This window comes from Babylonia areolata, chromosome 3 (assembly GCF_041734735.1).
Source record: "Babylonia areolata isolate BAREFJ2019XMU chromosome 3, ASM4173473v1, whole genome shotgun sequence".
Classification (NCBI taxonomy): domain Eukaryota; kingdom Metazoa; phylum Mollusca; class Gastropoda; order Neogastropoda; family Buccinidae; genus Babylonia; species Babylonia areolata.
Genome location: NC_134878.1, coordinates 25,245,899 through 25,262,644, shown reverse-complemented (window position 1 = coordinate 25,262,644; position 16,746 = coordinate 25,245,899). Strand labels below are relative to the sequence as shown.

The window sequence follows — 16,746 nt, the reverse complement described above, 5'->3', positions numbered from 1 at the left end:
CACAACACGACCAACAATCTCTCGCTAAAGCGATCATATATGACCACCAACTCCGAATCTCTCCTCTCTCAACTCACCTCGACAATACAACAAAACACAACACATCACAACACACAACACAATCAACAATCTCTCTCCAAAACAAACACAGGTGACCACCAACCACCCCCACCCCCCAAACCCCTCCCACTCCCCCACCTCCACCCCCCGTTCCGGAAACCTCTCATCTCTCTCAGCCTCACCTCGATGTAGGCGTAGTCGTAGTTGTGGCGAGCGAGGTTGATGAAGACGGCGAAGAGGGAGAGGGTGGGGGACTTGATGAAGAAGAGACACTCCGACCACACCACCATGAACGACAGCACCATCAGCACCAGCGACAGACCCATGTAAAAGTACGCCTGCACCCGGCACTTCCAGTACCACTCTGCCGCAGCGCAAAACACAGGCACGGCTGTACTTTTTAAGAGGACACAGGTACCTGGGTGTTTCCTTGAAATTATTACTACTACTCCTTTGGTAACCTTAAAATGTTCTGGCTGAGGCTGTACTTTTTTAGAGGACACAAGTACTTGCTCTTTCCTAAGACTGACCCCCAAGTAAACTTAAAAATGTTCAGGTAAGGCTGTACTTTGACGCTTTGTGCCCCCATCAGTGCAGCTGCACTGCAGTTTCAATGGACCAGCCCTTCAACAGCTGAGTGCACTGTTGAAGCCAGGCTTCACACATGAAACAAACACAACGTCATCAACACCAGTCTCAATCCCCCTGAAAACACTGAAGAACAACAAATACGCTAAAGCTAAAAACACTAACTGATTATACAACTGACTGAGAAAGTGACACTGAACATGTCACTGGTCTAAGGGAAGCTACTGGGTGTTGCAGATAAATCAGTATTTCATCTACAACGGGTTAAGAGTACACAAGCGCCTGATGTTTCCTGAAACTTAACTCTGAAACCTTTAATAATAATATAATAATAATAATAATAATACTGTACATTCATATAGCACCCTTTCTCTCTAAGATCTCAGGGCACTTTACATGAAAGAAAAATATTACAAGTTACATAAATCATTATGACCACTCTTTCTCAACCTGCCCCACCCCCCACCCTCCCCATCTCACAATGGTTAAAGATTGACACCAATGGCGGGGGTACAGGTGACACACTACACACAAAACTCCTCACTCACCAATGGTACAGACGACACACTACACACAAAATTCCTCTCACCAATGGTGGGGGTACAGACGACACACTACACACAAAATTCCTCACTCACCAATGGTGGCGGTACAGACGACACACTACACACAAAATTCCTCACTCACCAATGGTGGCGGTACAGACGACACACTACACACAAAATTCCTCACTCACCAATGGTGGCGGTACAGACAACACACTACACACAAAACTCCTCACTCACCAATGGTGGGGATACAGACGACACACTACACACAAAATTCCTCACTCACCAATGGTGGAGGTACAGACGACACACTACACACAAAATTCCTCACTCACCAATGGTAGGAGTACAGACGACACACTACACACAAAATTCCTCACTCACCAATGGTGGGGGTACAGACGACACACTACACACAAAATTCCTCACTCACCAATGGTGGGGGTACAGACAACACACTACACACAAAATTCCTCATTCACCAATGGTGGAGATACAGACGACACACTACACACAAAATTCCCCACTCACCAATGGTGGGGGTACAGACGACACACTACACACAAAATTCCTCACTCACCAATGGTGGGGGTACAGACGACACTACACACAAAATTCCTCACTCACCAGTGGTGGGGATACAGACGACACACTACACACAAAACTCCTCATTCACCAATGGTGGGGATACAGACGACACATGACACACAAAATTCCTCACTCACCAATGGTGGAGGTACAGACGACACACTACACACAAAATTCCTCACTCACCAATGGTGGGGATACAGACGACACACTACACACAAAATTCCTCAATCACCAATGGCGGTGGAACAGATGACACACTACACACAAAATTCCTCACCCACCAATGGTACAGACGACACACTACACACAAAATTCCTCACTCACCAATGGTGGGGATACAGACGACACACTACACACAAAATTCCTCACTCATCAATGGTGGCGGTACAGACGACACACTACACACAAAATTCTTCACTCACTAATGGCTGGGGTACAGACGACACACTACACACAAAATTCCTCACTCACCAATGGCTGGGGTACAGACGACACACTACACACAAAACTCCTCACTCACCAATGGTACAGACGACACACTACACACAAAATTCCTCTCACCAATGGTGGGGGTACAGATGACACATGACACAAAACTCCTCACTCACCAATGGCTGGGGTACAGATGACACACTACACACAAAATTCCTCACTCACCAATGGCGGGGATACAGAAGATACACACTACACACAAAATTCCTCACTCACTAATGGCTGGGGTACAGACGACACACTACACACAAAATTCCTCACTCACCAATGGCTGGGGTACAGACGACACACTACACACAAAATTCCTCACTCACCAATGGTGGGGATACAGACGACACACTACACACAAAATTCCTCACTCACCAATGGTGGGGGTACAGACGACACACTACACACAAAATTCCTCACTCACCAATGGTGGGGGTACAGACGACACACTACACACAAAATTCCTCACTCACCAATGGTGGGGGTATAGACGACACACTACACACAAAATTCCTTGCTCACCAATGGTGGGGGTACAGACGACACACTACACACAAAATTCCTCACTCACCAATGGTGGAGGTACAGACGACACATGACACACAAAATTCCTCACTCACCAATGGTGGAGGTACAGACGACACATGACACACAAAATTCCTCACTCACCAATGGCTGGGGTACAGACGACACACTACACACAAAATTCCTCACTCACCAATGGTGGGGGTACAGATGACACACTACACACAAAATTCCTCACTCACCAATGGTGGCGGTACAGACGACACACTACACACAAAATTCCTCACTCACCAATGGTGGGGGTACAGACGACACACTACACACAAAATTCCTCACTCACCAATGGTGGCGGTACAGACGACACACTACACACAAAATTCCTCACTCACCAATGGTGGCGGTACAGACGACACACTACACACAAAATTCCTCACTCACCAATGGTGGCGGTACAGACGACACACTACACACAAAATTCCTCACTCACCAATGGTAGGAGTACAGACGACACACTACACACAAAATTCCTCACTCACCAATGGTGGCGGTACAGACGACACACTACACACAAAATTCCTCACTCACCAATGGTGGCGGTACAGACGACACATGACACACAAAATTCCTCGCTCACCAATGGTGGAGGTACAGACGACACATGACACACAAAATTCCTCACTCACCAATGGTGGCGGTACAGACGACACACTACACACAAAATTCCTCACTCACCAATGGTGGCGGTACAGACGACACACTACACACAAAATTCCTCACTCACCAATGGTGGCGGTACAGACGACACACTACACACAAAATTCCTCACTCACCAATGGTAGGAGTACAGACGACACACTACACACAAAATTCCTCACTCACCAATGGTGGCGGTACAGACGACACACTACACACAAAATTCCTCACTCACCAATGGTGGCGGTACAGACGACACACAACACACAAAATTCCTCACTCACCAATGGTGGGGGCACAGACAACACACTACACACAAAATTCCTCACACACCAATGGTGGGGGTACAGACAACACACTACACACAAAATTCCTCACTCACCAATGGTGGGGGTACTGACGACACACTACACACAAAATTCCTCACTCACCAATGGTGGGGATACAGACGACACACTACACACAAAATTCCTCACTCACCAATGGTGGGGATACAGACGACACACTACACACAAAATTCCTCACTCACCAATGGTGGAGGTACAGACGACACATGACACACAAAATTCCTCACTCACCAATGGTGGAGGTACAGACGACACATGACACACAAAATTCCTCACTCACCAATGGCTGGGGTACAGACGACACACTACACACAAAATTCCTCACTCACCAATGGTGGGGGTACAGACGACACACTACACACAAAATTCCTCACTCACCAATGGTGGGGGTACAGACGACACACTACACACAAAATTCCTCACTCACCAATGGTGGGGGTACAGACAACACACTACACACAAAATTCCTCATTCACCAATGGTGGGGATACAGACGACACACTACACACAAAATTCCCCACTCACCAATGGTGGGGGTACAGACGACACACTACACACAAAACTCCTCACTCACCAATGGTGGGGGTACAGACGACACTACACACAAAATTCCTCACTCACCAGTGGTGGGGATACAGACGACACACTACACACAAAACTCCTCATTCACCAATGGTGGGGATACAGACGACACATGACACACAAAATTCCTCACTCACCAATGGTGGAGGTACAGACGACACACTACACACAAAATTCCTCACTCACCAATGGTGGGGGTACAGACGACACACTACACACAAAATTCCTCACTCACCAATGGTGGCGGTACAGACGACACACTACACACAAAATTCCTCACTCACCAATGGTGGCGGTACAGACGACACACTACACACAAAATTCCTCACTCACCAATGGTAGGAGTACAGATGACACACTACACACAAAACTCCTCACTCACCAATGGTGGGGGTACAGACGACACACTACACACAAAATTCCTCACTCACCAATGGTGGGGATACAGACGACACACTACACACAAAATTCCTCACTCACCAATGGTGGGGGTACAGATGACACACTACACACAAAATTCCTCACTCACCAATGGCGGGGATACAGAAGATACACACTACACACAAAATTCCTCACTCACTAATGGCTGGGGTACAGACGACACACTACACACAAAATTCCTCACTCACCAATGGTGGGGATACAGACGACACACTACACACAAAATTCCTCACTCACCAATGGTGGAGGTACAGACGACACACTACACACAAAATTCCTCACTCACCAATGGTGGGGATACAGACGACACACTACACACAAAATTCCTCACTCACCAATGGTAGGAGTACAGACGACACACTACACACAAAATTCCTCACTCACCAATGGTGGGGATACAGACGACACACTACACACAAAACTCCTCACTCACCAATGGTGGGGGTACAGATGACACACTACACACAAAATTCCTTGCTCACCAATGGTGGGGATACAGACGACACACTACACACAAAACTCCTCACTCACCAATGGTGGGGGTACAGACGACACACTACACACAAAATTCCTCACTCACCAATGGTGGGGGTACAGACGACACACTACACACAAAATTCCTCACTCACCAATGGTGGGGGTACAGACGACACACTACACACAAAATTCCTCACTCACCAATGGTGGGAGTACAGATGACACACTACACACAAAACTCCTCACTCACCAATGGTGGGGGTACAGATGACACACTACACACAAAATTCCTCACTCACCAATGGTGGGGGTACAGATGACACACTACACACAAAACTCCTCACTCACCAATGGTGGGAGTGTAGATGACCCTCAGCAGCGCCCCGACAGAGGACTGGGAGGAGGAGGAGGAGGAGGAGGAGGAGGAGGACTTGAAGCAGCAGTGGGGGTCCCTCATGTTCTCCTCCACCTCCTCCAGGTGGAAGGCCTGGGACATCAGGTTGTTCCACTGGATCTGCGTCCGCCTCTGCAGCTGGAGACTGCGCATCACCTGTCACACACACACACACAGATGCCAACCCCTTGTCAAGTGTGTGTGTGTATGTGTGTGTGTGTGTGTGTGTGTGTGTGTGTGTGTGTGTGTGTGTGTGTGTGTGTGTGTGTGTGTATGTATGTATGTATGATGTATGTATGTATGTTTGTGCGTGTTTGTGTGCGTCTTTCTTCTTCTTCTTCTTCATTCGTGGGCTGCAACTCCCACGTTCACTCGTATGTACACGAGTGGGCTTCTACATGTATGACCGTTTTTACCACGTCATGTAGGCAGCCATACTCCGTTTTCAGGGGTGTGTGCGTCTTTCAAATGTCTACATTGTTGTTTTCATCATTACTTCGTTTTTATCTTTTCGTATCTGATGCATTTCTTGATTTTATTCAATGACTTGGTCTCTTTTAATTGTTCTCTCTTAGACTTACCTATGTTTCAAATTAAATGCTTATGTTTGTGTTGGGGATGTTTGAGTGAGTGTTTTAAGTGCTATTGAAAAGCGCATAGAGCTTCAAGAATATATGCAAAGATGTCTCAATAAATAAATAAATAAATAAAATGTGTTTGTGGGAACAATCAGGAGATTTGGTAGGAACATTTTGCATTTGGCAGGAACACTCAGGGACTCAGGGAACCACTTCAGCAAACATACATTAATTATCTACAAGGCATACAAACACTTGGGCCTTCCCGCAACACGGTGCAACTGCATCAGCCTCCCCCTGCCATTTCCATGGATGCTATCGCTCAGATATCTGTGAGATCTCTTGATGGATGCTATATGTGTGAGATCTCTTGATGGATGCTATATGTGTGAGATCTTGATGGACGCTATCGCTCAGATATCTGAGATCTCTTTGATGGATGCTATATGTGTGAGATCTTGATGGATGCTATCGCTCAGATATCTGTGAGAACTCTTGATGGATGCTATATGTGTGAGATCTTGATGGATGCTATATGTGTGAGATCTTGATGGATGCTATATGTGTGAGATCTTGATGGATGCTATCGCTCTGATATCTGAGATCTCTTTGATGGATGCTATATGTGAGAGATCTTGATGGATGCTGTATGTGAAAGATCTCTTGATGGATGCTATATGTGTGAGATCTTGATGGATACTATATGTGTGAGATCTTGATGGATGCTGTATGTGAAAGATCTCTTGATGGATGCTATATGTGTGAGATCTCTTGATGGATGCTATATGTGTGAGATCTTGATGGATGCTATATGTGTGAGATCTCTTGATGGATGCTATATGTATGAGATCTCTTGATGGATGCTATATGTGTGAGATACTGATGGATGCTATATGTGTGAGATCTTGATGGATGCTATCGCTCAGATATCTGAGATCTCTTTGATGGATGCTATATGTGTGAGATCTTGATGGATGCTATCGCTCAGATATCTGAGATCTCTTTGATGGATGCTATATGTGTGAGATCTTGATGGATGCTATATGTGTGAGATCTTGATGGATGCTATCGCTCAGATATCTGACATCTCTTTGATGGAAGCTACATGTGTGAGATCTCTTGATGGATGCTACATGTGTGAGATCTCTTGAAGGATGCTATATCTGTGAGACCTGAATGATCTCGAAGGATGCTATGGCTTAGATGTCTGTGAGATTTCTCGATGGATGCTATGTCTGAGAGATCCATGAGATCTCCTTGATAGATGCTACAGCCGAGATCGGAGATGTCTGTGAGATCTCCCTTGATGGATGTGATACCTGAGAGAGATTTGAGATCTTGATGTACATTATATCTGAGACGTCTGTGAGATCTCTTGATGGATGCTATAGATGAGAGATCTGTGAGATCTACACACACACACACACACACACACGCACACACACGCACGCACACACACACACACACACACACACACACACACAAACCAGTGGCTTTGTCATTAAAAACATGCGTCCAGGACGGGGAAAACACAAAAATTTTCACTTAGCAAACCAACACATAAATAGACAAATACGTACACAATCAAATTCACAAATAAACACATAAATAGATAAATAAATAAACAAACAAACAAAAAATAAAATCACAAATAAACACACAAATAAATAAATGAATGAATAAATAAATACACAAAAGCACAAGTAAACAAGTAACAAAAATAAAGAGCAAACTGGTCTCTGTCACCAAGACAGACGCCCACAGACACCCACCCACTGCACACACACACACACACACACACACACACACACACACACACACACACCTTTTTGTGGAGCTTGACCAGGGTGGCAACAGACAGATCAGGGGAAGAGGAAGGGCCGTAATCCTCATAGTCATCCAGGTTGGTGGTTCGCAGTGAGCGTCGCGTGCTCTCCGGACACTGTTCACACACCACACTGTATTACTCTTTTTTTTTTTTTTTTTTTGTTACAACAGAGAAATCTGTGTGAAATTAGGGCAGCTCTCTCCATGGAGAGCTCGTCGCTACACTGAGAGCGCCACCCATTTTTTTGTTGTTGCATTTTTTCCTACCTGCAGTTTGGTTTTTATTTGTTTTCCTGCACTTGTATGTATCCTAATTTCTACTGTATCTGTGTTTGTGTATGATTTTCGATTTATGTTCATACCTTGATAAGTACTATCCCCCCCCCCCACCCCCAATATTCCTTGTGACCCCGGTACACTTGGTAATAAAGACATATTCTATTCTTCTATTCTATCAAAGTGGATTTTTCTACAGAATTTTGCCAGGGACAACCCTTTTGTTGCCGTAGGTTCTTTTACGTGCGCTAAGTGCATGCTGCACACAGGACCCCGGTTTATCGTCTCATCCAGATGACTAGCATCCAGACCACCACTCAAGGTCTAGTGGAGGGGGGGAGAAAATACAGGCAACTGGGCCAGGATTTGAACCTCAGATTCTCTCGCTTTCTAGGTGGATGCATCACCTCTAGGCCATCACAACCCCACACTATTAACCCTTTGTACCCCCAGTCAGAGCAGCTGCTGCGCTGCAAGTTTCTAAGGACCAGCCCGACAACAGCTGAGTGCACCTTCAAAGACATACTTCACACACAATATGCAGACAATGTTATCAGAAATACGCTCAACCCCCCTTGAAAACACCTGTGATTAACGACAAGGGGTCTGATTCATAATCTATGCAGAATACTAGTCTGGTCTGACCAAAAAACAAAAAAAAACAACAGAAAACAAAAAAAAACCCTCTGGTCTGGCAGATAAACTGAAAGAAGCTGCAGATAGTAAGCTCCCTTGTATTGTATTGCATTACTCTTTTGGTCACAACAGATTTCTCTGTGTGAAATTTGGGCTGCTTTCCCCCAGGGACAGCGTCCAGACCAGCACTCAGGGTCTAGTGGAGGGGGAGAAAATACTGGCGACTTGTGGGATCTGAACCAGTGCGCACAGATTCTCTGGCTTCCTAGGCGGTACAACACGGGCACGTTACCACTAGGCTAGCACTCCTTAGCATATTAACTCTCTTCACTATGCCTATGCAGCACCCTCTTTGACACAAATAAGTTACAAAAAAAATCAATACATGAAGGTGAGCGTGCTGTATTATCTCACTGTGAAAATTCACACTGTTATCTCACAAAAAAATGCATAAATGATTACAACCAAAGCATGTCTCTTTCCAAATTAACCATCAAACATTGCTATGAAAGGCAGCATGCAAAAATTATACAAAACAGATTATGTAATCATACATCCACAGATATTCTACAATACCAAATTCCTTATTCAAAAACATCAAATTAAAAATCATCCGGTCTGAATTGCCCCCCCACCCCCACCCCCGCCCCCCAACACCCCCTAGCAATAATAATCAAAATTTAGAGTCAGACCTCTTTACATCTGCCCCATTTCATTTGAGAAATTGATTTCTTAAAAACGATTTACTGCATCCTGTAAGTTTTAGCTGGTTCTGTTTAAAAGAGAGGTGGGTTCTTTCATTGAATTGTGTGAATAAATAGAGCAGGAAAAACAGTTCATCAAAAAAATCAACTGAACATTGAGAAATCATTGAGAAAACCTTTCAGCAAAATCACTGGATAGGCCTCATGTCTGGAAACCATTAATTTATTACTTGGGTTGCTGGCATTTTCGCTTCTGACCCAAGAAAGTTTAACATAGAATAGATTGTCACACAAACAATGCAATGTTTTTTCCCATGAAACAGCTCACTGATTCAAGCTAAGCCAAACTTCTGTCAAAGGAGAAGAAGAAAATGATTGGCTGTAATGGCATTCACACTTTCTACAAAAAAAAGGTTTACTGTAGACACTCAGACAAATAATACAATGTTTTTCAAAGAACTTCCATGTTAACACAGGGGGAAGCCAAAAATTTCTTTCGAAGGAGAAAAAGAAGAAAACCCGTTGTTTGAGGGGCGTTGTGGCGGTCTCCCCTCTGGGAGGGACGCTCACTCAGTCTGGCTCCGCGACTAAGCCATTATTGTCGTTAGTTGGGGGCTTAGTAGGTGGTGTCCTAAGTACATTAAAACAGAACAGGCACCACTGAACACCACCGAAGTAACTCAGCAGCAGTGCAGGGTCTCCTCTGGTGTGTGGCCTCCTGGCGACCTAACATCGATGGTTCCCTGTGGACTGCCGACGCTGGAACTGTGATGGACGAACCCAGGTGTGGCCGTGTATGGGGGAATCTAAATGAGCAGTGTGGGAGTAATGCCACTGAAACGGAGCAGATGTTGGGGCAGCAAAAAAAAAAAAAAAAAAAAGAAGAAGAAAACGTCTGACTGCGATGCCATTCTCACTTCTGACTGAGAACAGGTTACCACAAATACTCAGACAGGACGAGTTTGTATTATACTCATTGTTTGGTGATACATATACTTACCATGTCAAACTGATGCAAACTAGGCCTATCGGTTTGATCTGCTTGGCCAAATTTCGCGCGGCTAACAGTGAAAAGATGACCCGACCCGTCTTGCCCGGTCCGCTCTTAGCCAATCAAACACCTCTAGAAGCTATAAGCGCTGAATCATTCTCTCCACGCCATCTTGTCAAGTTTACGCTCTGTCTCATCTTATGCTTTTTTTGGCTATTAAGCGTATTCATTTGGCCTGATTTTGCTGCATGCGGCTTGTGTTTACTGTACTCTTACATTCTGTGTACTCGATTCGACTCGGCCCCCTCGAATCGTTCGTTTTTCTCCACCTCTTAAGTTGATCCTGTCTTTTTCCTTTCTCTGTTGGGAATCGGATTTTCGCTGAAAACAGGTTACCACAAATACTCAGATTTAAAAACAAAACAATACAATTGTTCTTCCAAGAATTTGCTCATTAACACAAGGGAAGGCCAATTTCACTCAAACGAGAGACATGGTAAAAAAAAAAAAAAAAAAAAAAAAAAAAGAGGAAAGAAAATGATTGGTCATGATCACAATTCATGATCACCCCCGCCCCCAACGCCCCCCCCCCCCCTCCATCCCCAGCATTACCTTGGACAGAACAGTATCCATGTGAGGTCGGAGGGGACTGTTGTAACGGATCTTGTCTGCACATCGCCGGATTTCCTGCGAAAGCAAAATCACCACAGTGACACACACAGCTGATCCTTCGGTACCTGTTTGAACTAATCCATGCCTGCCTCCTTTTTATCGCTAGGTTTTCAGGGGTTGAAAGGTCTAGGTAATCATAATAATTATAATAGTAATGGGTATTTATAATAACTTCAAAATGACAGTCTACACAACACTACACTACTCCACACTACACTACACTTCACTACCCTACCCTTCACTACACTACACTACACTACCCTATACTGCACTACCCTATACTACCCTACCCTACCTTACCCTACACTATACTGCACTACCCTACACTACACTACACTATACTGCACTACACTACACTACCCAACCCTACCTTACCCTACACTCTACTGCACTACCCTACACTACACTACCCTACCCTACTCTACGCTACACTACGCTATACAGCACTACACTACACTACCCAACCCTACCCTACCCTACGCTGCACTACATTTCATTGCCCAACACTTCACTACCCTACACTTCACTACCTTATACCACAACACACTACCCTAAAACTACCCTGCACTACACTTCCCCACACTACACTACAACCACCCCACCCCAGCCCACACCCACACACCTCCAGGACATCCTCCAGAGCCTCCTCAGCCTCCGTCTTCTCGGTGCTGAGCTTGGCGACCTTGAAGTAGGTGGCGGACAGCTTGTGGCCTCGCTTGGCGTTGTTCCACATGGAGCGGGGCACCTCCACCAGCCCGTAGCCCAGCATCAGCACCAGCACAAACAGGCCCCAGGTGTTGCTGGCCGTCACCCCAATGATCTTCAGCTTCTCCCTGTCATCACCACATCCACAAGTGTTAGTTTCAGTGTTAGTGGAGCGTTGGCCCGAGAAGGTAATGTGTTCTGCCTAGGAAGCGAGAGAATCTTAGCGTCACCCCAATGATCTTCTGCTTCTCCCTGTCAACATCACCGCCACCACCACACACCCACAACAACTGTCAGTTCAGTGCGGAGCGCTGGCCCCAAAAGGTTAAGACGTCCTGCCTAGGAAGCAAGAGAATCTTAGCGTCACCCAGATGATCTTCGGCTTCTCCCTGTTATCACCACATCCACAACAAGTGTTAGTTTCAGTGTGGAGCATTGGCCAAGAAGGTTAACGCATCCCGCCTAGGAAGCAGGGAGAATCTGAGCGCTCTGGTTCGAATCCCACAGTCGCCGGCACTTTCCTTTTATATCAGCACCAGCACAAACACTGAAACAGGCCCCATGTGTTGCTGGTAGTCACCCCATTGATCTTCAGCTTCTCCCTGTCATCACCACCACACACCAACAACAACAGTGTTAGTTTCAGTGTGGAGCGTTGGCCGGGAGGGTTAATGCATCCTGCCTAGGAAGCGAGAGAATCTGAGCATCCTGGTTCAAACACACCCACAATAACAAATGTTAGTTCAGTGTTGAGCGTTGACCCGAGAAGGTAATGCTTTCTGCCTAGGAAGCGAGAGATCTTAGCGTCACCCCAATGATCTTCTGCTTCTCCATGTCATCGCCGCCACAACACACCCACAACAACTGTCAGTTCAGTGTGGAGCGCTGGCCCCAAAAATTTAAGATGTCCTGCCTAGGAAGCAAGAGAATTTTAGTGTCACCCAGATGATCTTCGGCTTCTCCCTGTTATCACCACATCCACAACAAGTGTTAGTTTCAGTGTGGAGCATTGGCCAAGAAGGTTAATGCATCCCGCCTAGGAAGCAGGGAGAATCTGAGCGCCCTGGTTCGAATCCCACAGTCGCCGGCACTTTCTTTTTATATCAGCACCAGCACAAACAGGCCCCATATGTTGCTGGCAGTCACCCCGATGATCTCCTTGTCAACATCATCACCACCACACACCCACAACAACAAGTGTTAGTTCAGTGTGGAGCACTGGCCTAGATGGTTAACGCGTCCTACCTAGGAAGCAGAGAGAATCGGAGTGCCCTGGTTCCAGTCCCATGGTCACTGGTTCTTTCTCCCCTCTCCACTACACCTGGCATGGTTGTCTGGATGCTACTCATTCGGATGAGACAATAAACCTGAGGTCCCGTGCGCAGCATGCACTTAGCTCACAGGAACAAAAAAAAAAGGGTTGTCCCTGGAAAAATTCTGTAGAAAAATCCACTTCAATAGGAAAACAAATAAAACTGCAGGCAGGGAAAAAGAGAAAAAAAAGGGTGGTGCTCTCAGAGCAGCAATGCTCTCCCTGGGGAGAGCAGCCCGAATTTTACACACATAAATCTGTTGTGACAGAAAAGAGTAATACAATACAATAATACAATACGGTTCTGTTCAGTGCAATTCAGCTGCTCAAGGACTGGAGGCAGGAGGCAGTCGTCACTGTGTTCGGACAAATCTGTATTATACCCTGCACCACATGTGGAGTGATGGCCTGGAGGTAACGCATCCGCCTAGGAAGCCAGAGAATCTGAGCGCCCTGGTTCGAATCATGATTCAGCCGCCGATATTTTCTCCCCCTCCACTAGACCTTGAGTGGTGGTCTGGAAGCTAGTCATTCGGATGAGACAATAAACTGAGGTCCCGTGTGCAGCATGCACTCAGCGCACGTAAAAGAGCCCACAGCAACAAAAGGGTTGCAAAATTCTGTAGAAAAATTCACTTCGATAGGAAAAACAAATAAAACTGCACGCAGGAAAAAATACATAAATATGGGTGGTGCTGTTGTGTAGTGATGCGCTCTCCCGAGCAGCCCGAATTTCACACAGAGAAATCTGCTGTGATAAAAAGAAATACAAATACAAATACAAATATCCATTAAGTGGATGTCTGACCGACGTGCTTAGTCAGGCCTTAAGGGAAAATTAAAGAAAATAAAGGAATAAACAAATGAAAAATAATATATAAAATAGAAATAGAAATTAAAAAAAAAAGAAAAGATAAAACAAAACCAAAGAAAATTAATGAAAATAATAACAATATGAGTACTAATGATAACATCAAAACACACACACACACACACACACTCAAATGTATCGCAGATCCCATAAAACACACATACACACACACACAAACACAACATTAACAATCATGAAGTGAAGTTAAATTCTTTACAGCACAAAAGAAATAAGAACAGAAAAGAAAACCACACCCCCTGACCCCCTTCCTAACCAAACTGGATTCATAGTTCACATTATCTGACGAGCCATACATTGCAATATACAGCCACTCAACTCCTATTCCAAAGTTGGGAGCCCAGCTTCAGACTATGCTCCCAAACCTACCCGTCAATGTCAAGGTCGGGTCTGGCAGCAACGTAGATGAGACAGATGCCGAAGATGAGAAGGTAGGTTCCATAGAAAATGGCGTTCTCGATCAGGGCCGACTTGACCTTTCCCAGTACCGTGAAGTCCCCTGCGTTGGAGTAGGACTGCATCATGGGTAGAATCAACCTGCAAGTTTCGGAACATTATATATCACCACACACTCCGACGTCAGTTTTGAACAAACGACAGTCCCTAAATTGCTGGTGACTACATTAAGGGGGCAATATCAACCCGAAAGCCATAACATTTTCACTTCAGTTTAAACATACATCGTACTGAAACTGCTGGGGACTTACCCTCCCCCCCACCCCACCCCAGCTCACACATGGATACAAATTTCATGCATGTGCAGGTCCACCTTACAGCACAAATCCACAACTACATTTTGATTCTTTTTTTTAAATCTTTAAAGTACAGGAGGAGGAATAGTATACCTGTAGACACAATGTGCATTTGTAGTGTATGCAAGCAGTTTGATCATGACTGCACAGTTTGTGTACTCATGAAGTTATCCATGTTTATATTTAGTCTATTTACAAGATGGTACATGTGATAAAATAATAAATAAATAAATAATAATAATACAAAAAAACCCTCAACCAACCAAAGAACAGTTGTAGGCTTTTGCAGATCAAAAGTTAAATACAATAACATATCAACGTAAAAGGAAATTTTCTATCTAAAATTACATTTAAATAACATATTTACCGTGACCCAACTAGTGCAGACTCCGGCAGGTGTCTGACATTCCTGTCCTGTGCAAACTACTATCCGCCTATGCGGAGAAAACGAAAGCAACTACGGCCGATAACCTTCCGGAAGTAGGTAACCTCCCCTTTGTCCCCCTGGCTAGCGCCCTCTTTTTTCCTGCAGCCATCATGACACCTGTTCCTGTGCTCTTCATACGGCTAAGTTTTTTTCCATATTTTCTGCCTGTCTGTCGATTCTCTGGCGTTCTTGTTTTTTGTCAAATTATGTCTCCAACCAGGTCACATAATTATGTAGCTCGATTGGGCGATCGCACTAATAATAATATGTGTACCCAATGTATCAACATATTACGATACAATACAGTACAATACAATAGGTTCATTCACACACACACACCTCCCCCCCCACACACATAGTGATACATTCTTGCATACACAGACACACACACACACACACACACACATTCCCTCCAAACACCCCCACACACCCCCCCCCACCCTCCCCAAACTCCCCCAAACTGATGACACTCACCAAGTGAGAACCTGAGACGTCCAGTAAATAACACGCCACAGGGCAGGCAGGACGCTGTCCGACACGTAGCTCAGTGGCTGTTCGCACACTAGGCCCACATCCTCCACCTTCCCCCCTAACGAAGACGCCCCCTCCACATACACGGGGGACGACACATTAACGCTGCCATTGCCGTTGACCTCTCGACGTACCAGTGGCGCTGGCTGCAGCGTTGGGGTGGGAGGGTGGGTGTGGTTGTTTGGTGTGACAGTGGTGGTGGTGGTGGTGGTGGTGGAAACAGCGTTGTCAAACAGACACTGGCGATAAAAGGTCTGCCGGACACACAGAACGCAAAAACCAACTTTCCAAATTTATCACCAGAAGTTTGCTGCCTCAAAGGCAAACAGTGCAACATGCTTACATGTACAAATGTGAAAAGGTAACAAAGGATCCATCACAAGGTTCCTCACGGTGTCGTGTCAGCGTCCGTCTCTCTCAGGTGACTAAGGAACTGTGCTCTGGGTGATGTTTCTGGAGCAGCATCAGCTGTGGCTTGACAGGGTTGCTCAAGAATGGCACAGTCTCTATCACACTTTGCTTCCACAGACAAAGTCTGATGCTGGTCTGTCTGTCAGACTTTGGGTCTCCCTTCTTTGCTGTTCCGCTTTCAACTGTTGGGCAAGTGTCTCTTCCTGTGTATACGCATGTAGAAGATCAAATACGCATGTTAAAGATCCTGTAACCCATGTCAGCGTTCGGTGGGTTATGGAAACAAGAACACACCCAGCATGCACACCC

General features: G+C 45.5%; 1 protein-coding gene across 1 annotated transcript in view; it reads right to left on the bottom strand.

Moving 5' to 3' along the window:
- The window catches only part of LOC143280524 (G-protein coupled receptor-associated protein LMBRD2-like), a 38,115-nt gene that overhangs the window by 15,381 nt on the left and 5,988 nt on the right, over positions 1-16,746 (bottom strand). The window contains exons 3-9 of the mRNA XM_076585203.1: positions 15,970-16,280; positions 14,686-14,853; positions 12,033-12,243; positions 11,351-11,425; positions 8,130-8,246; positions 5,681-5,882; positions 243-424 (exon numbers count right to left, since the gene is read on the bottom strand). Coding sequence (XP_076441318.1) covers positions 243-424; positions 5,681-5,882; positions 8,130-8,246; positions 11,351-11,425; positions 12,033-12,243; positions 14,686-14,853; positions 15,970-16,280 — 1,266 coding nt within the window. The remainder of the gene's footprint in view (positions 1-242; positions 425-5,680; positions 5,883-8,129; positions 8,247-11,350; positions 11,426-12,032; positions 12,244-14,685; positions 14,854-15,969; positions 16,281-16,746) is intronic.